Source organism: Myiozetetes cayanensis, unplaced genomic scaffold, assembly GCF_022539395.1.
Source record: "Myiozetetes cayanensis isolate MyiCay16 unplaced genomic scaffold, myiCay2020 scf26, whole genome shotgun sequence".
Classification (NCBI taxonomy): domain Eukaryota; kingdom Metazoa; phylum Chordata; class Aves; order Passeriformes; family Tyrannidae; genus Myiozetetes; species Myiozetetes cayanensis.
In genome coordinates, this window is record NW_026087477.1 from 4,520,767 (window position 1) to 4,543,012 (window position 22,246).

Genomic DNA, 22,246 nt, shown 5'->3' on the forward strand with positions numbered 1-22,246 from the left:
CACGCAGAGAGGAGCCAGGACAGCCTCTCCTCCCCCAAACACCAGGGTAGGAACCTCTGAAGAACACAGTGACCTTTGCTATCTGCTGGCAGAGACAGCACAGGGCTGCAGGAGGCTTTATGTCCAAGCTCAGCACAGAGGCCTTTCCCCCACCTTTCTTCTCCTGCCTCGAAAAGGGCTCCAGAAAGAGCCAACCACCCTTGGACATTTGTATGTTTTATAGGGTCAACATTTCTACAGAGAGTTACCACGTTAAAAACATCCATTCACGCACAACAGCAGCAGCAGCAGCACAAAAGGAAGGCTCAGCACCACAGCAGGGCTGGTGACACAGCCCAGCAAAACACAGGAGCCTTTAGCTGAGACTTCAGAGCCTTTCTGGGGCCTGTTTTGCCCCCAAATCCACAGTTCTCCTCAGTCCATGTGGTTCTTTGCCTCTCCACCACAAGTAGAGCGCTCCTGGGGGTTCAGGGAAGTGCTGCCCTGCTACGAGGTGCTTCCTGCTTCCCCACTTTGGGAACCATCACCCCCCACTGCTCATCCCACTGAGGGAGAACACGAACCTTCCTCCTGGATTCCAACAGCAACATCCCAGGGAATGTTCCTCTGGGCCCTGTGTCACCCCCAGTCCTTCCTTTGCTTTTGTTTCAAATGTTGTGTTGGCTGAAAATCCCAAACAAAGCAGCGGCACAGAGGATGGTCAGCAGTAAAATAACGGGGGGGGGGACAGCACAACAGGACAGAAACACGTTCATAGACAGTGCAGTTTCCTCCTCATCCATCCTGGGACCGGGCTCCACCAGCACGGGGACAAATCCTGAGCAGGAGGGAGCAGCCCTGTCCTGCACACAGGGAGCACGGCTAAGAGGGGAGCAGATCATCTTCAGGCATTAGATGATCCAGGGAATGATCACGACACAGGGTTGGGTGGCAGCCTGTGAATGCACAAAGCCATTGCAGCTGTAGCTCCCGATAGAAAGTTCCCTGCAGCCTCCCAAGCCAGGCATTTGCTTCAGATATTCCAGCTGGGTGTCAGTGCAGATTAATCCATGCCACTGGGTTGGTTTTTTTTTTTCCCCCCTCTCAAGATTCCAGGTGCAGAGGTGTTTCAGAGCCCCCCACCCCCGGGGGAGGATTCACTGGGCCAGGCTCCCCTTCTGGCCTGTCCACAGCTCCCTCAGCTCCACTTTGCAGCCCAGATCCCTCAGAGCAGCCTTGGCCACGTCGTCGCAGTCCCTGTGGGCAGCACGAGCCTCTGTGATCAGGTTCTCAGCTCCCATCTCCAGGATGGGCTGGGAAAAGTCCCGGCTCCGGGAGACCAGGTTGCGGATCAGCATGCAGGCCTGTTTCTGGGGAGAGAGGGACATCAGAACCTCCTGCAGAGAAACCCCACACCTGCAGGATCTGCCTCCAGCTACGGCATCTTTTCTAGGACACCAAACTGAGATGCTGCAGGCAGTCACAATTCCCTGGAACAACAAAACCCACGGACAAAGGCATGGAAGCGATTTCCCCTCGAGGTTCACACAACCAGAGCTCCTGCTTTTGTCAGGACACCAGCAAATCTCAAACACCAGCCAGGCAAGACCAATTGGTTCCATAAATACTAATATTTAGTATTTAAATACTCATATTTAGTATTTTAATGACAACACTTAAGAACTCTCCAGTTCAGCAGCCCCACCTTCCCACCATCCCCTCCTGTGCTGCTCCAGGCACCTTCCCTGGCACTGAGCTTAAATCTCTCCTTCAGAAAACATTTTCTTCAGGATTTTTAATGTTCTGAGGAGCGCAACAGTGGGCAAAGAACCTACTGGGACCTGCATGAGAAACCAGAGGCAAAACTTCTTGCCGTGCAGGTGTTTTACTTGACTCTGGAGAACTGATGGCACAGGCTGGGCCTGAAGGAGCTAATCCTCAGCCTGCCCTTTTTCAAAGAAGAGGGAAAGTAATGCCTGGAAGAGGAGCAGGGCATTCCACGGTTTTATGAACCTGAATTCATTAATTATGGCTTTGAAACCCAAACCAAGTCTGGCTCTGATCAGACCACGGTGCCAGACGCAGAGGGTTCTGCTGCCCCGCCAACACACCCAAAACCCGCTGGAATCTGCCCAGTCCAGGTCAGAATCCCAGGGAAGCAGGTACCACAGCCAAGCCCAGCCCTGAGCAAAGCCCCAGGTGCCCTGGGACACCTACCTGGACAGCCACTTCTCGGGGGTGTGCCTTCATGGCCTGCAGTGCCGCCAGGGCCCCGCCGCCCTCCATGATGACGCTGCAGTTCTCGGGCTTCCGAAGAGCCAACATGCACAGGGCAGCACAGCCCTGCTCACAGATCTGCAAGGCAAAGGGGCAGGCACACTCTCAGCTGGCTGAAAATGGGGCCTTTAAGGCAGACAAAAATGGAGTTTGTTTCCTTTCGTGGCGATTTTTTAGTTCAGTTTTGTGGGGTTTTTTAAGTTTCCCTCCTGCTGCTCTGGTGGGTAAAGTGAGCTGGGCTGGATGATCTTGGAAGTCTTTTCCAGAGTCACAGAACATGCCAGGTTGGGAGGGACACACAAGAATTACTGAGTCCAACCCTCAGCCCTGCACAGGACAATCCCCAAGACTCACGCTCTGAGCCTGAGAGGATCATCCAAACATTCCTTGAGTGAGTTCTGTCAGCCTCGGTGCTGCGACCACAGCCCTGTTCCAACCTTAACTCCAGCCTTAATGATTTACACCCCAGAGGTGCAAATACCCACTCTATCCACCTAAGTCACAAGAAAAAACCCCAACACCCAGTGCACACACCTTTCCATTTACACAAACACCCGCCAAGCGCGCGCTCAAACCGCACGTTCCCTGCTCAGCTGCAGACCCCCCCAAAACTGCAGCTCCCTCACGCAGCCCAAGCTGGAGCTGCGTTCCCATCCCAGTGGGAGCCGTGCAGGTGGTACCTGGGGGTTGGCCAGGTGGTGGCTGATGGCCAGGACGATGAGGTCGGTTGCGCCGGCGTCGACGATGGCGTCCTTCACGTCGTCGTTCCCGGCCACGGCGCGGATGGCGCTGAGCACCTGCTTCACCACGTCCTGTGCCACCAAGGAAAACCAGTTTAGAACTGGAAAGAGAGCCAGAGCATCCCACCAGCAGCTCCATGCAAACAGGTGTGATTACCAGCTACAAGGGGCAAGGCTGCTCTCACTTATGGAGTTATAAGGAAACTTGAGTTTGCCAGAGGTTTTTAAAGCAGTTTAAAGAATCCAGCATCAGCCTCTGGGACGTGAGCATCCAAATCCTCTCCTCTAGCTAAAATGGTGGAGAACCAGACACTCAGCTGATCTGGGAGTGAGCAGAGTTCTGCTCGTGGAGCACAGAGGACAGAGGAGCAGCTGTGAGCAAAAGACTCACAAATCTTACCTGCAGAGCACATGTAGCCATATTCTACATATAAGGCTGTAAACAGGGAGCAGAGGTTGGGTTTCAACCCTAACTGCAGCTAAAATATTGCACGTTCCCTAAAATGAATCCTGTTCCTCAGAACAAAGAGCACGTCCTGCTGTGTTCCCCCCACTCCCAAAACACTTCACATCACTCACTGGGTGGTCCATGCAGTCAGCCAGCAGAGTCACCATGAAATTTAAGCCCCCAAGGTCCACAATCTCCTGGCAGAACTCATTCCTGACAGAGAGGCGAGAGAGGGTGGCACAGAGCTCACTGAGAACGCCGGAGTTGTCCGTGAACGCTGCAGAGGAGAGAAGATGGGAGGGAGTCACTATGAGCAGGGAATTAAGGTGGTTTACTTTGCTTCATTAAAAAACATAAAACAACAGGAAAGAGTGTTATTTCCCTTTATATATTAAAATAGGAGAGATGACACCTGCTCACTCTGTTTCTAGACAGAGTCAGAATGTCTTTTCTCGGCAAGAAGCACCTCAGCAGGGATAATGTGCCTGCAGAAAACCCGCTCTGGGCTGTAAAATACTTCCTAAACACGGTGACAAATAGCTCTGATAATGTGTCTGCTCCAGAGGTTATCAGCAGCACCGAGGGGGCACTTATTTTTCTCCCTCAGGGCCCATTTCCTCAATTGAATTAAACACCATTTTAGCAGCAAATCTCTGAAATCACCTCGGAGGAGCTGCGAGCGACAACAAAACTTGGAGTTTTGAGAGAGGAAAGGCTTAAACTCCAAGGCTTTAAGAGAAAAAAATCACAGAATGTGCAGCTGGAAGGGACCCACAGGGATCAGAGTCCAACTCAGGCCCTGCCCAGGAGCATCATCCAAACGCTCCTCAGCCTCGATGCTGTGACACCGCCCTGGGGGAGCCTCGTCCCAGCGCCCAAATCAGCACCAAGAGCAGCAGGTGGGGGGTTCATTCTTACCTTTGGCAGCTTCAATGAGGACCCTCAGCCCGTCGTTCTCCAGCACGATCATCTTGGCGTGGTCGTGGGCGTGGCCGAAGGGCACGCGGATGTCGTCGTCGAACGTCATGACCCGCAGGGCCGAGGCCGCCGTCCTGACCACGTCGGCGCTGTCCCCGTGCTGCACGATGGCCCCGGTGAGCAGGGGCAGGATCCCGCCCTTCACAAAGTCCTGCCTGTTCTGCTCGTGCTTCAGGCAGGCGTTCCGGACGCACCGGATCCCCGCCAGCGTCATCTCCGCGTCCTCCCGCCGCTCCCGCAGGCTCCGCAGCAGCAGCTCCTGCCCCGCCGCGTCCAGCAGGTCCGGCTGCCCGTCCAGCAGGGCACACAGGGTGGAGAAGGCTTGGAGAGTTAAATCCCTGTCTCCTGAGGCCAGCTGGCAGGCAGAGAACACCACGGGGTAGGCCCCGTTCTGGCCGGCCAGGTAGCGGAAGGCCAGCTGCTCCCGGCACTGCGCTGAGAAGCTCGCCAGCTGCTCCGGCAGCTCCGCCAGGTCCGCCTCAGCCACGGCTCTCCCCAGGGAATCCAGGGTCTGGGGGAGACACCAAGGGTTAGTTCTCCACGGGACCAGGCAGATCTGTTCATTCAGTCCTCAGTTTCAAGCTCAGCTTGCTGTCTCTAAGGTGGTCTCGAAGAGCAGCGCTTTGCCCTCGTGCAAAGAACCCCTGGAGGAACGGGGGTTCCCTGGGCTCCTGCCCCCACTGCCACACCACCACTGGGTACCAGTCTGACCACTGGCAGGTGAACTGGGTCCAACCAGCACATTCCAGCCCTGGAAGTGCCCAAGGCCAGGCTGGACGGGGCTTGGAGCAACCTGGGCTAAGTGGAAGGTGTCCCTGCCCACGGCAGGGAGTGAATCTGGATGAGCTTTAAGGTCTTTCCAACCCAAACCCTTCCATGATTTTATGATTTCCCAGGGGTCAGTGGAGAGTATTTTTATATCTGGGGGTATTTTTATACCCTTGCTGGTGAGGGACTGTGCTCAGCCTTTTCATCACCCTCAGAAGAGCCAGCTCACACCTACCAACCGAGTTACTTTTGTTTCTTTCACCTGAAGTTCTTCTGTGGTTCGAGTTCCCCTGGCCACAGCAGAATCTGCTCCTAAGTCATGACAGGCAGTTCCTGCACTCCCCAGGCAGGAAATGCTGGCATTTTGCACTTGGAATCCCAGAATGCACCCTTTCCATGGAGCTATTCCTCCTGCTGTCCAGCCTGACCTTCCCCTGGCACAGCCTGAGGCCGTTTCTTGTCCTGCCCCTTGTTCCCTGGGACCCCCCTCGGTACAGCCTCACTCACACAGGTATTTCCCTGCAAAGGGCAAGAAGCTCTTTGAATTTTTTACATTATTCCTACTGAACAAATCCCAGAACAAACGGGATTAACTTCTTGAAGAGCTCCCAGAGAAATGGGACGGGGGCAGAATCAGAGGGCACGTGCCATTAATTCTTGGCCTGCTACTTATATTGTCATATAATCTTGATTCTTGGGAGACAACAGCAATTTGTGCTCCTACCAGCAGGATCTGATGCTTTTGCCTCTGCCCATTCTCTGAGGCAGGCTGTCTCACAGCTTTCACAATATTGCTGAGGTCCACACCTAAAAGGGGGAATAAAACCAAGATTAACATTAGTGGCAGGCTAATGAGAGCAAAATGAACAGCATTATTTACAGTTATAGGTAAAATCTGCTAAGTTTACCACAGCGAGCTAAGATGAGCTTGTAAAAATCAATGCCCAGAGATGCTGAAATGTTAAATTCTGACTATAGTGGTTAAATCCACCCTGGAACAAAGGATGAGGGGAACAAAAAAAAAAAATAAAAAAAAAAAAGGAGCTTAATTTCCTTGACCAAATTTCACCCTCCAGTTTTTCCCTTCCAAGCAGTTTCCCAGTCATAATTACTGCATGAAACCAGGTCAGCTTTAACAGTGCCTCTGTTTCACCTCACAAAGGCTCCTTTCTAACAGTGGCTGGTCTGCCTTTGAGAGCAGGTTCCCCTTAAACCCTCACAGATGTAAAACCCTGTAAGGCCTTGAATGTCAAATACCTTGGGACTCGAACTGCTGCACAGCTTCTCTCACAGCCTCCTCCGGCTCCATCTCGAACTCGGTGATGTTTTCCTGCACTGCATCATCAAACGTCTCCTGGGCGATCTGCTTGGACCCCATTTTTCCCGGGAATGGGATAAACCCCCCCTCCGTGTCCTGCGGTGGAGAGAGAGCCCATAAAAAGCTTTTGGAGCCAAAACCATCCAGAAACAGCGCGAGTGACTCGGGGTTCTTCCCCTCGAAACAAAAGCGCGGAACCCCCCCCCCCCCCAAAAACCGCCCCGCCGAACGTACCACGGGTACACCGGCACGGTATTCTTGTATTCCACGGAGGGGAAAAAAAAACCGCAGCGACGAAGAAGAACGAGGAGGCGTTTCAGGGGGCCGGGCTGGGGATGCGCTGCGGTGTCACCGTGACACGGAGGGCCCCGAGCCCCGTTCCTCACACCTCTGTCCGTTTCCAGCCGCGGGGAGGGCCCGGAGAGCGGCGGGGGGTGCTGCGGCAGCCGCGGGAGGGCCCGGAGAGCGGCAGGGGTGCTGCGGCAGCCGCGGGGAGGGCCCGGAGAGCGGCGGGGGGTGCTGCGGCAGCCGCGGGGAGGGCCCGGAGAGCGGCGGGGGGTGCTGCGGCAGCCGCGGGGAGGGCCCGGAGAGCGGCGGGGTGCTGCGGCGGCAGCCGCGGGGCGCGGCCCCAGCCCCGGCTCCCTCACGACCCGCCCGCGCTCCCGCCGGACAAAAGGCGAGGGCGGCACGGCCCCGCTCGGCCGCCGTACGGGCCCCTCCCGCCCCTCCTCAGCGCACGCGCGGGGACCAAAACTCGCGCCGAGCCGCGCGAAAAAGAGCGCGGGGCGTGGCAGCGCGCATGCGCGGCGCCCTCCGTTCTTCTCCCACGCGTGGCCGGGGCGCCCCCGCGGGGCAGCGACAGAACCGGCCCCGCGCAGCCAGAGCGGGAGGCCGCGGTCCGCTCCCCCACCCCGCGCCCCGCTCCGCTTACCGGCACCGCGCCCGCGCTGTCGGAACCGCCCGGTACCCGCAGCGCTGCGCCCGCACCGCCCGCCTGCAGGGGAGGAGGCGGCGCCGCGCGGCGCAGGCGCGGAGGGAGGGGCGTGGCCGGTGCGCGGAGGGGGCGTGGCCAGAGGCGGGAGGGGGCGAGGTCAGGCTTATTATATTATCTAAAATATTATCTAAAATATTATCTATAATGTCATGTGTCTGTACTGTAGTATAGATTATACTATAATAATTAGATCATACTATACTATAGCATTATCAGTAATATTGTCATAGATTATCTATATTATTATCATTATTATGTTACCTATATATCATGTATCTAAACTAGAGTATAGATGATACTACAAAAATTAGACAATGCTACATTATAGTATTATTTATACCCTTATAGGTTATCTATATTATCTATATAGTTACTATATTATCTATATGATTATTATATTATCTACAGTATTCTATTATCTATATTATCACTAATATTCTATATTTATACCGTAGTATCGATGAGACTATAAGAATTAGATAATACTATACCATAGCATTACAGATAATACTATATCTATAGCCTACTATTACCTATAACCTTACTATAGTTTACCTATATTATTGTTCTTGTTATTATTATTACTGTTACTGTATTATCTATATTATCAGTAATATTCTATATTTATACCGTAGTATCGATGATGCTATAAGAATTGGATAATACTATACCATAGTATTACAGATACTACTATATCTATAGCCTACTATTACCTATAACCTTATTATAGTTTACCTATATTATTGTTCTTGTTCTTGCTATTATTATTACTGTTGCTAATTATAATTATCAATAAGGTTATATATCTTCATTATACTACAGATGACACCACAGAATCAAGCGATACCGTAACCACGTAAAACCCCCACCTCCGTGCGCCTCAGACGTCTTATTAAACAGCTGGTTTTTGGTGTGTGGGGTGGGGTTTTTTTATTATTTTTTTTTTTACCTTTCCACTCTAAAAAACGCCGCGCGGAGCGTTAACCGGATTGGGGGCCGCGCACGCGCAGTGCGGACCCTCCCCTTACCCCCCCCCCTCCTGGCTGAGGGCGGGCCGGGCCGGGGCTGCGGCTCCGCTGCTCGGGGCGGCTCCGCGGCTCGGGGCGGCTCCGCGGCGGCTCCTCGGGCGGCTCCGGCTCCTCCTCCTGCTGCTGCCGCGGACAGCGAGGGGCGGGCGGGCGGCCCTGAGGAGCGGCGGGCCCCGCTGCGGCCCGGCCGCGGGGTGTAAAATGGCCTCCCGGCGCATCCCCCGCGGGGCGCTGGGCCCCGCGCTGCGGGACAGGGCGAGGCGCTGCCGCGGGGACGCGGCCGGCGAGGCGAGCCAGCGCTTCAAAGGTGAGGGGGGGGCCCTTCAAATCCCTTTTTTTTTTTTCCACATCCATTTTTTTTAAAATTTTTTTTTCTAATTTTTTTTAATTTTTATTTTATTTTTTTTTTTATATGGCTGGCGACGCTTCGCAGAATTCCCAGGGGGAGGGAGGTGGAGGGAGGGAAAAAAAAAAAATAATAAATAATGGGGATTTCAGACAAAGGAGCTCCGTCCAGGGCAGTGGGTCCCGGTTTCGGGGACGTCGCCGCAGGATGGATGGATGGAATTCTGGTGATGGCTGATAAGTTAAACCAACGTAGGAAGGAGCCTTTGGGGCTTTGTGCCTCCCGTGTTATTTTCGGGGGAAGAGCCAAAGCATCGAAGCTCGTGAACGCACAGAAAACGAGCGATCTCCCAGTGATTCGGTCTTCTAAATTTAATGTATAAAATGGCCATAAAAATAACTCGGATCACGTTCACGGGAATGTGCGTTCATAGGAGGGTTTCGAAATGGGATCTGTTATTTTTAAAGTGAGCCCTGGAGAAATAATTTCTATTAAATGCATCTTATTTTTTTTTTTTTTCACCAAGCATTCTTTACTTTCTGCATTGAACTGCTGGAATTAGGGAATAGGGATCTTGGATACTTTTGAAGTCAGAAATACTGGGAATTGCTGCAGTGCTATTTTAGATAATTTTTGGATGAGTTTGGAGGAAATGTGAGCTTCTGTTCAACTGTGGAATTCCTCCACTCAGCCTGGGAATTCTGGGCTGGGTGACAAGGAGGGGATCAGTCACAGGTTGGACTTGGAGGTCTGGGAGGGCTTTTCCAACCTCAGTGATTCTGGGAAAGAGCAAATTCAGGAAAAACTCGGATATTTTTCCACCTGAGAAACCCCATCTTGAGCACAAAAACCCAGCATCTTGTGCCGAGAAAGCGCTGACCGAAAATAAAAAATAGGGGTTTATAGCAGAATTTGTGCTACGTTAAGTACGTAAGAAACCGAATGGGAGCATCCTAGAGTTAGACAGGTGTGTTTTCTCCGGTCATTTCCACATCCTGACTCCTTTCAGCCCGTGAATGTGCTCCTGGAAGGGGTTTTCTCAGCGCTACTGGCAGTGCATTGGTGTGTTCTCTTCCCCCAGGGCCCCCCCAGGCCCGCGCCGAGGCCGCGCTACGACGAGAGCTTCCCCGACGGCGGGAGGTACCCCCACGACAACCCCCAGCACCGCCACCCCCACGAGGAGTGGGGGGAAGACCCCCGGGAGGACTACCCGGGCCCTTCCTACAGGCCCGCCAGCCCCCTCCTGCGGAAGGACAACTATTACCACGAGCAGTTCGGCCGCCCCGCGCCCCACGAGCGGGAGTACGGGCGCCCACCTTCCCAGAACAGGGAGTACGGGCACCCAGCTTCCCAAAACCGGGAGTACGGGCACCCAGCTTCCCAAAACCGGGAGTACGGGCACCCAGCTTCCCAAAACCGGGAGTACGGACACCCGGCTTCCCACGAGAGGGATTACGGGGGCCTGGCCTCCCACGACCCTCAGGATTACGGCCCTCCTGACTCTTGGGAAGCTGCCGAACCCGACTTTAGCTCCACGGATATCCTGGGGGACTTCAGGTCGCCGGGGCTCGTGGACGAGGAGTTCGGCGGCGCGGAAGACCAGGAGTACGACGCGGAGTTCGGGGTTCAAGACAGCGAGTTCCGGCCCCCCATACGGAGGGGGGCCGTTGGCAGGGGGAGGATCCTGAGGGGAAAGCGGCTCACGAGGGGCGTGGTCAAAGCTAAGGTGTTCAAAGGAGAGGTCAAAACCCCCCTCAAGAAGTGGGACGTGAAGAAACCGCAGCCAGGCCTCGATCCGCAGGCTCCGGAGCAGCCCCTGGAAGCTGCCGAGCGACCCGGCCAGAGGCCGCTGCCCGTCCCAAAGCTGCCCCCACGACCTAACCAAAGGCCGGCCCTGGCAGCCCAGAGACCCATCCTCAGGCTCCCCAAGCCTGCCCACGTGTTCAGGAACCTCAACTTCGACCTGGTGGATAAATCAGACATTTTCTCCACCTTTGGGGTGGAGATTATCAAGTGGGCCGGGTTCCACGCCATCAAAAACGACGCCGAGTTCTCCCGGCTCTTCGGGGCTCTCTTCGAGCTGGAGACGGAAACCTGTGCGAAGATGCTGGCCTCCTTCAAGTGCTCCCTGAGGCCGGAGCACAGGGATTACTGCTTCTTCACCATCAAGAGCCTGCAGCACGCCGCCCTGAAAACCCCCAAGGTGGACAACGAGTTCCTCAACATGCTGCTGGACAAGGGCGCCGTGAAAACCAAGAACTGCTTCTTCGAGATCATCAAACCTTTCGACAAGTACATCATGAGGCTCCAGGACCGCCTCCTGAAGGGGGTCACCCCCCTGCTGATGGCCTGCAACGCCTACGAGCTGAGCGTTAAGACCAGCGGCTTCGGGAACCCCCGGGAGATGGCCGGCGCCTTCGAGACCACCGTGTCTCTCTGTCGGAAGTCGCTGGCTCTCCTGGGCCAGACCTTTGCCCTGGCGTCCGTTTTCAGGCAGGAGAAGATCCTGGAGGCCGTGGGGCTGCAGGAGATGGCCCCGGCCCCAACGCTCTTCCCCAACTTCGACGACTCCACCCTGTTCGGAAGGGAGTACATCGAGAACTTGAAGGCTTGGCTGGAGAAGAGCGGCTACCCCATCCAGATGAAGAGACCCGAGCCCGAGGCCGCAGAACAGCTCAAAGCAGCCTCTCCTGACACCAAAGGTAAAAGGGAGGGAACTGCTCTGCTGCTTTTTTTTGTGGTCAGGAATTGCTAATTGTGGGGATTCTGTGTAAATCCCCAGCAGCTGAGGCAGGGAGTGAATGCTCTCTGTTGCCTCCTCCCTCCCCTCTCGGGCACGTGCCGATACCTTAAATCCAGGATTTTCACCTCGTGCCCTTGGCTGCCCCTCCAGCCTCCCCACCTCGGGGCAGGGAGGCCAGGGCCAACCTGGAACTGGCTTCATTACAGGGCAAGTATTTGCATATATGCAAATTTGGAGGTGTTACCATCACCACTCTTATCAGATCCAGGTGTAATTTTTAAAAAAATGTTTATATCCTCTCATCCACAGGAACACTCACTCTCCACTGCATTAGGCCAGCGAGTTCCTCCTCCCTAAAACATTCCAGCTCATCATTCTACCCATCTGTTTGTTTTTTCCTAATTGAACTTCAGATCCTCTCTCAGGGGGGTCCTGCAGGGCTGGCACCGACTGACTGATCACTTGGAACGTGCCCCTTTCAGGGCGAGTGTGCAAATGAAATTATTTTATTTTGCACAAAATCCTTTTGGTGCAATAAGGAATGGCCTTTTTAAGGAGGGCTTAACTTGCCCAGGGCTATCATGCTTTTCATGATAAACTGGTGTGGAACCTCAGTTAAAAGTTTAGAGGTTTCCTTAATTTACTGTAGTTTTGGAAGGGTGCACTGGGAGGAGTGTGGTCACGGGTCAGGGAGGGGATCCTGCCCCTCCACTCGGCCCTGGGGAGGCCACATCTGGAGAGTTGGGTTCAGTTCTGGTCTCCACACCTCCAGAAGGACAAGGAGCTGCTGGAGAGGGTCCAGCAGAGGCCACAAAGATGATTTGGGGTTTGGAGCATCTCTGATGAGCAGAGAGTGGAGAAGGGAAGGTTGAGGGGTGATCCCATCAATCCATAAATATCTCCAGAGGGTGTCAGAGGATGGGGCCATAACTCTGCTCATGGTGCTCAGAGACAGGACAAGGAGTGATGGCCAGAAACTAAACCACAGCAAGTTCCAGCTCAACCTGACAAGAACTTCTGTGCATGGAAGTGGCATTGCTGCCCAGGGGAGGGTGTGGAGTCTCCTCTCTGTGGACATTCCAACCCCCCCTGGATGTGTCCCTGTGCCACCTCTCTGCCAGGTGACCCTGCCTGGGCAGGGGGATTGGACTGGGGCATCTCCAGAGCTCCCTTTCCAACCCCTCCTATCCTGGCATTCTGGGATGAAAGTGCAACCTGCTTTCTATGAACATGTTGAAAAACTGCAAATATCAGCGTGTCAAAGAATAAAAAACCCCACAACCTGTCCATACTCTGGTGACGAGAATAATCAATGACTGGCTTTGATGGTATTTTGTGTCTTCCCACAGTCCCACAACGAGCTGATAGGAAAGTTGTGGAGACAATTGAGCAGCTGGTGAAGAGCATCGTGTCAGGAACCTTGTCTGCCAAGGACAGGAGCGCTCAGAAGAACTGCCCTGAGTACTGGTGGGTGTGTTTGGACCGTGTGTTGTGATGCTCCCCCCTCCTGTGGAGATATTTGGGATAGGTTTAATTAGGCTCACTGTTTCCATGGGAGGCAGATCAAAGCCTATTGTCTGTTTAATCAGATTTTTTTGGGAGATGTTTCCTGAGCCAATTACGCTTGCTGGTATCCCTGGAAATGGGGCTGGTGCTCCCGTTGTGTGGAGCAGCTCACGTTTCCCTTTGATGTGTCAGTAACCACTGTCTTTGTCAATCCAAAGGCAAGGTGTTAAAAAAGCAAATTTGCATTTAGGAGGTGAAAAAAGTAAATAAGTGTGGCTGATGGAAACACCCAGGAAGGTAACAGGCTTAGGGGTTTGGTGTTCCACGAGTAACGTGGGAAAGGGAAAGCTGAGACACTTCCAAGCACGTTGATCTTTCCATATGACAGCATCTCCTCGAGTGTGAGCTGCACCAGGGCTGATTAATTACCACCCAAATGATTTGTGTCAAACCCCCTCCGTTCTTTATTCGCTTGGCACACTTTCCTCGCTGCTTTAGACGTGGAATTGGCTGTTCTTCCAAGAAAAACCCGCTCAGGCTCACTGCTGAGTTTCTGATGCTTTCAGCCCGGCTCTCATTCCGTTCCTGTGATTTTTAATTCAGGTTCCTGTCTGATGAGGACAGCCTGGAGTACAAATATTACAGACTGAAGCTGTCAGAGGCGCAGAGGAGGAAGGAGGAGGGGGGAGGGCAGGACCCCAGAAGAAGCCGCCACAGAGTCCATCAGGGCCCTGCTCTACGCCAGGAAAATTGCAAGCATTAAGAGAAGGCTGTTTAAGAGAAAAAGGCCTGGAGGGCTCCCCCAGCGTGGCACCCGAGGAAGGAAGGTGAGGAGAGCAACCATAGGGACACAGACTGTGCTTTCAGCTGGGACAGTGCTGAGGCACCAAGACAAACATCTTCCAGGTCCAGCCCAGCCCAAGGTGTCGGTGGCAGGATCCAGCCTGTCCCACAAGAACTCTCCCCTCGGCACCAGCTCGTCCCCACAGGGTGCCCCCAGCCCCGAGGGCTCTCTGCCACCAGAGGAAAGGGCAGACCCTGAGGATTTACCAGCACCACCAGAGCTTTTCCCGCCGTTGGCCTCTCAGTTTCCTGATGGTAAGTGAAGATTGGGGATCAGCTTTGGAACTATCAGTGATACGAGAAAACTGCCTCGAGTGTTCTGCTGATTTCTGATTTCTTTTGCTGGAGTTGATAGTTCTCGAGTGTTCTGACCTCCCAGCGGGGCAGGGCTCGCAGGAAGCTGACAGAACATTTGGTTTCTTGCAGTGGATGCCAAAACCATGGAAACTGCAGAGAAACTTGCCAAGTTTGTTGCTCAGGTAGGACCAGAAATCGAGCAGTTCAGCATAGACAACAGTGCAGATAACCCAGACCTCTGGTGAGTAACTGCACCTTTACCTGTGTCAGTGGGGCTGATCAGGAACCTCCAAATGCTCCCCTCTCCTGGAATTGTTTGCTGAGCTGTGTGTTTTTATCTGGTGTGTTTAGGAACAGAGGATTTGGGGCAATACTCCCTGTTGTCTGCAGCACCTCCGTTAATGGTGAATATCCCAAATACCCGAGAAGGGGAAACGCTCCCCCCAAATGCACATCCCTTTCTTTTGTACACTGAACAATCAGCTGGAATCTTGAAACAGTGCCCTGCCAGACCATTTTTTAAGATCATGCCACTGAGTTCTTCCCAGCACGGTTTGGGAAGTGCTGCTGAACGCCAGAATCGAGGAGAGTAATTGCTGTTTGTGGTACCTGCTGTCAGGGAACACCACACTTCTACACCTGGTCTCCCCAAAATTAACCCCAAAATTAACCAGAGATTGATTTCTAATGCCTTGCTTCACACCAGCTAAGAGAAGGTCTTTTTCTGATAGTCTTTTGACTGTTTTGGTGGTTGGTTTGTTTGTTTTTTCGCTCAGGTTTCTACAGGATCAAAACAGTTCTGCTTTCAAATTTTACCGAATGAAGGTCTATGAGTTGTGTCCCTCCATCAACTTCAGTGCTGTGTCTGAGGCAGCTGAGGCTGGGGAAGGTGCCAAAGCTGGAGAGAGGAATTTGGATCTTTCAGAAGAGGAAGAGGAGGAAGAGGAAGAAGAAGAGGAGGAGGAAGATAACGAGGAGGAAGCTGAGTTTGAGGAGGACATTTCCCAGCCCTTGGAAGAAACGGAGCAAGCAGAGGAGGGAGACGAGGAGGACGTGTCAGCAGGTAGAAGTGTGGAAAACCTAGATGAAGAGATGGTTTCCAAAACAGGAGAGGAAATGTCAGCAGGTGAAGTGCAGCTTTCCAGCTCCTCTGATGGTGCTGTACCAAATCTGTCGACACAGGCACCGACTCCTGCCCCCGGCACCCCCTTCCCTCGCAAAAGAATCAGCAGCAAGTCCCTGAAAGTTGGGATGATCCCTGCCTCTAAAAGGATCTGCCTCATAGAAGAACCAAAAGGTGGGTCTCGTTCAGCAGAGAGCTCGTAGACAGCAGTAAAGAACTCCTGGATTTCAGGTGCTGCTTTTGCTGGTCGAAAGAATTCGGGTACAGAAATGAAAACAACATTTTCACTCTAAGTGTCCATTAAACTGAATAAATCACGTGACAGTTCTTCTGCCACGGTGCAGCGCAGGGTTTGTATCAGCCATCATTCCTCAGATACTCTCTGAACATCTATTTAATGCCTTCTCTTCTTTTTTTATTCTGTTTTACTCTGATCTTTCCCATTGGTTGTGACTTTAAGTGTCAGGTTTTAGAGCTGAGATGTTTCTTTTTGGGTGGTCTTTTGGAGTCCTGCATCACAAAGGTTTCTCTTCACAACTGATGTGGGTTTTTTTGTCCTTGGTCTGCCTTGCAGTGCACGAGCCTGTCAGGATTGCTTATGACAGACCTCGGGGCTGCCCAGTGACAAAGAAGAAGAAGGTAAAGGACCCGTTTGCTTTGCAGCTGCACCCTGAGAATCAGCTCTTCTGACAAGAGGCAGCCCCAAAAACGTGCTCCCTGCCATGAAATCAAACCAAAACCTGCAGAACCCCGTCCTGGAGATGTCTGGACTAAACCTGAGGGGAGCTGTGACTCCTCCTAATAAACCTGTTGGGTTTAGGTTTGGAATACCTGTATCAAAATGAAACGTTTCGGTGAATAGCTGGGTGTTAAAAAACTACACTGTAAAGAAATGGGTGCTTTGCTGCCCGAAAAACAGGCTGCAATTTCCCCAGAATTGGTGAGAAGTTACTTGGCTGCTTCTGTGTTTGCAGCAGGGCTTCAGTCATCAGATCATTCAATATCTATCTATTTAAAAAAAACAGAAGTACTTTTTAAAATACAAAGGGCTACCATTTGCTGTCATCTTAACAATGCAGTTAAACAATTAGAGAACCTGAAATGGATATTTTTTTGAACTAGCAAGGCAGGTATTGCCCTTTGATTTTTTATTTTTTTTTTTCTGTGTAGCTACTGAAATGCTGCTGGGAAGCTATTTCTGTATATCCAGAAATTCAAACACACCCAGTTTGTGGTGGGGTGGGGGTGGATTTGAGGGGTGGTGGTTTTTTTTCTTTTTTTCATGATCTCCCTTGGATAACAACCCACCTTTTTGTTGTCCTGTTGTCTCTCCTCTCCATAGAAACCAAAAGATTTGGAGTTCTCCCACAAGAGGCTGACACACAGGAATGTGGGTTTCCAGATGCTGCAGAAGATGGGCTGGCAGGAGGGGCACGGCCTCGGCACACGAGGGAAAGGGATCAGAGAGCCTGTAAAAGTGTATGTAATGGGAACACAACACCCTCCAGAGCCTCTGGCAGCTCTGGAAAAGCCTGGGAGTGCTCACAGTAGCTTTGTCAGGGATTTTTTAACACGTGGGGGATCTCCTTGCTGCCACAGCAGGCCCAGTAGAGTGCAGATGGGATTTGGGAATGTCACACGTTGGTAGGTTTAGGCAGCTCATTTGTTGGCACTCTTAATTGTGTGGTTCATCCCACTGCAGGAGGAGAGAGGTAAGTGCACCTGCCACGAGGTAAGTGTGTCTTCTCCCTTTAAATTTTGGGGGTTTTTAATCTTCATTTTGTCATTTAAAGCCGCTGTCTCCAGTGCCCACTGCTGCCAGAGAATGGATAATATCTCCTCATGGATAATCCCTCCTTCCCTCCCCAGCTGAATAAGGAGCAGAATGTTTATTTCTCTCTGAACCCACATAATTTATTTCTCTCTGAACCCACACAAGCAACTTTCTGTCTGTGGTTTAACAAGTCTTTTTTTCTCCAGGCATTTTCTGTGCTCTCCTCGTGCCTTGGCCACTTAAATGGGTTATGAAATGATTTCATTCCAGCAGCCATAATTGTATTTCCATGTTTCCTCCTTCAGCAGGGAAAAGACAGTGAGGAAGCAGCTCATGCCACCTGTAGCTCAGCACTCTTAGAACCTTGGGGTTTTACCTCCCAAAACCTCTTGGGACCAAATACACGAGGAATATTTGTTGTTTTCTGTAGCTCCTGGCTACAAGTTTTGCAGCTCATTAATTGTGTGTGGTCTTGACAGCCCAGCACATTCTGTGATGTTCTGGCCACCTCTAATTTTGAGTGGGGGAAAATAGGGGTTTTCCAGCTTTCTTCTGGCAGGGGGGTTTGCATGTTGAAAGGGGAGGTGGGGATGTTCTAGATGATCTCTGCTCCCAGACCTCTGCTCCCCTTCTGCCCCAGGTGAAGCAGAATGACTTTCCCCTTGAGTTATGACTTGAATTTTGACTTTCCCCTTGAGTTATGACTTGAATTTTGACTTTCCCCCTGGAATTCTGACCTTCCCCTTGAGTTGTGTCTGGGTTGGAAGCTGTTGTTTTCTCTTTCTTCTGCTCGTTGTGCCATGTCCTGGGCTCAGAGTGTTCTAACTCTCCATTTTGCTCCCTAGGGGTGCTACCTCTGCAGGGGAGGGCTTGGGTGTTGCAGGGGAAGAAAATAAAGAAGATGCATTTGACGTTTTCCGTCAGAGAATGATACAAATGTACAGGCAGAAAAGAGCAAGTAAATAGGTAGGTGCTGTGGCCACGCCTGGGTAGTCATTGCTGCCAACATTAACTCCCAGGGCTGTTGAAACCCTCCCCTTCCAAGAAATCAGTGCTGTTCCCACGAGTGTAGCTGGCTTTTTTGGTTTTTTTTTTAACCTTTCACCAGAGTCCAGACCTCCAGTGAAGTGCTTTGAACTGCTGAATTACCCCAAATCTTGCTTTCTAGGTTTGACATAAGAGACTGGCTGGCTAAAAAAAGTGCCTGGAAATGCAAAGCTGCTGTGGGAAAGATCTTCAGCAGAGCAGGAAGAGCACTCTGGTCTCTAGTAGTGGACTCGAATGCTAATGTGTTAAAACATCCTCCAAGAGTCAAGTTAGTCTTGTGTTGTGCAAGCTACACTTGGGTGTCTCATCTTCTGAGGAAGAAACAGCTGGTTTGGGCTCAGAAGTGCCTGTTTTTACCTCTCTCTGTCTCTCTCTCTCTCTGTCTCTCTCTCTCTCTGGCCAAGTTTACCTGTTTTGGGATGAGATTCCTCACCAAAAAAAAAACCAAACCTGGAATAAGTGGCAGGAGAACCCTGAGGGACCTGCTTTGGTCCTGGTCCTTTCTGAAATCAAGAACCTGCCCAGATCCAGATCCTTTTGCTGGGCAGTTCAGATTTTGTGACCCTGCATTTTGCTGGGGGGGTCCACCTTCCCACCCACTTCTGCACAGAGCAGCTTCCTTTCCTCCCCACGCCAGTTTTAAGAAGAGCCTCCACCTGTGGGTTTATTTTGGGGTGGGAATCCAGACTTTTGAGTGCAGGGTGAGCAGCTGAGGCTCCTCCAAGTCTGACACCACCAAACCCTTCCTTGGGAACCTCGGCTGGGAAGAGGTTTCTCATTCCAGTGAACAAGCTGTGCAGTTTTTTAAGTGTACTTTTTATTTTGACACCAATTTGGCAGCTCTCCCCCAGTTTCTTCTCCTCCTCCAAGGAGTTGTAAGTCATGAGCAGGTGCAGTTCACGTGCCTGCAGGAAATACTGAAGGAAACACTTGGAAGTGGATCATCAGTTTTATAAGACCACCAGTTCAGAGAGTAATTTCTCTTAAGCATTTTCCTGGCACAAGTTCTTTGATTGAAGAACCCCAAGACAAAGAAAAACTTGTACTTTTAAGGGACTTTTCCAGAATTTACTGAAAGAGAAGACTGGATTAATGAACAAAACCTGGAAGATTTAACAGTGTTACCAAAAACAACCCTCTGAGGTCTGATCCTTCATCTTTTCCCTGACTTGCACACCACTGAGGCATTCCTGAGAGGGACAGAATTTAACCTGTCTTAAAAACCAGCCCCAGGTGTTCACTGGAGTGTTACAGTGCCCAGAGCCTGCTCCACTCTCCCAAAGAGCTGCTCCTGAGCTGGCCAGCAGCGAGTCCTGGTGTTCCCATCCTTGCAGAGCTTGTGGCAAAACCACTGGCAGCACCCAGGGGGGTGTGGCAGCATCTCCAGCTCCTGGCAGTGTGTTCTTTGCTCACCAACTTGCCTGTGTCTGCTGTTTAAAGACCCTTTTTCTGCTCTTCCTCCACCAAAACCTGGAGTTGTCTCCATGTCCAGTCCCCAGCAGCAAATTCTCCTTGCCTGGTACCAAGCACTGTTGTTTTATCAGTGCAAGTTGAGTTTTATATTTTGGTTTTTTTCCCCTTTTACTGACTTTGGAACCAAAAGGAACAAGATCATGGCGTTGTGTGCAATTTTCTGCTCCCTCAGTTTTAGTTGCCCTGAAGCCCCAAATCACTGAAGGACCCCACAGGGAAACCCACTGGTGGTTCTGGTTTTGCCATGAGCATCACATGAATCTTCACCTCCAACAGTGCAAGCAGCTGGAGCACAGAGGCCATAAATCCAAATAAGTTTGTCTGGTTGTCAGACTCGAGGGCATCTGAGAGCCCAGACGTTTCTTACAGGCTGGTTGTGGACCTCCTGAGGTCCCTCCTGCTGGGAGAATCCTCAGTGCCAGCGTTTGGCAGTGGATGCTGAGCTGTTTAACTCCTGTCTGGGTGTGGTTTTCACTGCCCCTCTCCCCTTCCTTTCCTGGGCCTAATCAGTGTAAAACTTCAGCCAGTCTGGCTTAGAACAACTGGACCCAGCACTGTTGGCCTCTGATTTTATTGCTCAGCCCCACCCCAGAGGGTTCACAGCTTTCCTCTTAGCCCAGGGACGAACCTGCCGGGGTTGCTGCCCCTGGTTTTGAATCCCCTGCACGATTCCAGTTCACCTCTTCTTTCCCATTTACATTTTGGAAAGATTTCTTTGCTATATTACGTGTCCCACACCCCCCCCTGCTCCCCCCCTCCTCCTTTTGGCTTTGACCTGCCTTTTGCAGGCAGCTTTGAGGAAGTTTGTAGGTGCTTTTGTTAGGTGTGAAACGTTTGTGATGCAGACGCTTTGCCTCGCTGGAGGTTTTTACAAGCTTCTTTTTCTGTTATTTTAGTTCCAGGCTCTCTTCCATGAAGACTGCAAGCTTCAGTGAACATTTTAACTAACTTCAGTGGTGTGTCTGCTGTCTTTTGGTTGGGTTTTGCCATTAATCCTGTAGAGAATTTGCTCGTTTCTGTCCCGTGCAGATGCAGCAGTGCTAAGCCAGTGGCAATGCTTATGTTCTGGATAACTGACATTTCCCTGTAGTGTAAGTAAAAAAAAAAAACCCAAAAAACAAACCCTGTTAGCATTGTTAACCTTTTAATAGCTGCAATAAATGTAGAACTTAACACAACCTCTGGGTTTAAATGTTTTCTTTGCTTGTGAATTTGGCCATTTGGGAGAGATATGCATCCTTCTGGCACTTCAACCAGTGCAGCTGGGGCCGTGTCCCAGCAGTGTGAAGGCAGGATTTTTGGGAAGGTGCCTCTGTTCTGTGCTGCTAAATGTCTCTTAACCTTGAGAGAACCCACTAAATCACTTCTCAGTTCCTTTCTCACGTGGCTTTTGGTGCATTGAATCCGTCCCCACAGCCTCGCTGTCCACAGCTGGAATGCCAGAGTTTCCCAGGAATTAACCCTCTCTCTCGATTTTCTTGCTGTGCTGGCTTGAAAACAGCAGCAGGCTTTCCCTTGCCATACCTCTGGGGTTTTTACTGTGGCCTTTCAATCCAAAAATTCCTTTTTTTTCTTTTTTTAAGGCAGGAGGGGAGGGGGAAAACTGCAGAGAACTGCAATTTTTAAACCTCGTGCAGCCACTCGTCCCCAGGGTGGAGGGACAGTCCCTGGGCGAGTCCAAGCCCTGGCTACACCTTTTTCCCTCCTTTTCCTTCAAAAATTTAGGATATTTGAGGACCTGGTCAAGAGGGAAGGCCATTTGCTCTCCTTGGAGAGAAATGAGGAGATCCCCATTTTGGGGGAGGTGCCCTAAAACTACAGCCAGTGATTCAGTGTTTGGACTAATTGTGTTGGACTCGTGGAGATGGTGTTATTTTTTTTTGCCCTCAGAGCTTTTCCTTGGTGTGACCCAGTGACATTTTTCCTATTTATTTTTTGGTGTGTTTTTTTTTTTTTATTTTAGAACCATCCTTGGTGTGAACACCTCATCTGCTCTCAGATGGTGTTTTCTCCCAAATCAGTGTTTATTTTTAATGTTGACATCCCGCTCTGCTCGGGTCTGGACTCAGAAATTCAAAGTATTATCCTTTTGGGTTGTTTTCTACCCCTACAGCAGGTCTATTTTCTAATTAAAAAACAAAAGCCTGGAAGTCCTGCATCACCTGGAGTTGTGCATATCTCGTGACTGAGTGGCCAATCACAACCAGACTGTAGATTTGAGCAATAATAAACACCTGCAGTGAGAACGTGCTCAAAGAACAACGGGGTCCTTCTGAAATAAAGAGGTTTTATTTTTGGGGGGGTTTTTTTTGTGTGTGTGAACCTTGTTAAGTAGGAGACTTGCTGGAAGTGCAGCGGGTGTGGAAACTGTTTGCGTTGTGTGTGGGCAATAAAGTTCTGCTGTTGAAGGAATCCCTGCACGTGGTGTGTTCTCTCCAGCCTCAGAGAATCCCGGGATGGGTTGGGGTGGGTTGGGAAGGACCTTGAGGGTCGTGGAGTTCCAACCTGGGCAGGGACACCTCCCACCAGCCTGGATTGTTCCAGCCTGGCCTTGGGCACTCCAG

General features: G+C 51.4%; 2 protein-coding genes across 3 annotated transcripts; one reads left to right on the forward strand and one right to left on the reverse strand.

Moving 5' to 3' along the window:
• Positions 1-200: 200 nt before the first annotated feature.
• ARMC6 (armadillo repeat containing 6) lies at positions 201-7,526 on the reverse strand. 2 transcript variants are annotated; one of them, XM_050320883.1, is made up of 8 exons: positions 7,440-7,526; positions 6,448-6,604; positions 5,915-5,997; positions 4,363-4,933; positions 3,576-3,721; positions 2,937-3,068; positions 2,197-2,334; positions 201-1,349 (listed from the first exon to the last, which is right to left on the reverse strand). In XM_050320883.1, exons 2-8 carry the CDS (start codon positions 6,566-6,568, stop codon positions 1,137-1,139), a joined length of 1,404 nt encoding a protein of 467 aa, XP_050176840.1. In that variant the 5' UTR covers positions 6,569-6,604; positions 7,440-7,526; the 3' UTR covers positions 201-1,136. The 2 variants fall into 2 exon arrangements, with proteins under 2 accessions (XP_050176840.1, XP_050176839.1); XM_050320882.1 differs by lacking the exon at positions 7,440-7,526 and adding an exon at positions 6,743-6,897.
• Positions 7,527-8,731: 1,205 nt separating this feature from the next.
• Positions 8,732-22,094, forward strand: SUGP2 (SURP and G-patch domain containing 2). The gene is given in 10 exon segments (XM_050321523.1): positions 8,732-8,837; positions 9,812-11,578; positions 12,969-13,086; positions 13,729-13,810; positions 13,812-14,223; positions 14,395-14,506; positions 15,042-15,562; positions 15,963-16,027; positions 16,731-16,867; positions 18,008-22,094. Coding segments are annotated over 10 exon segments (3,441 nt in total). The 3' UTR covers positions 18,129-22,094.
• The last annotated feature ends 152 nt before the right edge of the window (positions 22,095-22,246 follow it).

Bases quoted from the DNA above. Each gene is read 5' to 3' on its own strand.
- ARMC6 (XM_050320883.1), bottom strand. From the start codon at position 6,568: ATGGGGTCCAAGCAGATCGCCCAGGAGACGTTTGATGATGCAGTGCAG. The intron at 4,934-5,914 runs GTAGGAGCACAA...TGTCTCCCCCAG, and splicing joins AAAAGCATCAGATCCTGCTG to ACCCTGGATTCCCTGGGGAG. The intron at 3,722-4,362 runs GTAAGAATGAAC...TCTCCTCTGCAG, and splicing joins CCTCATTGAAGCTGCCAAAG to CGTTCACGGACAACTCCGGC.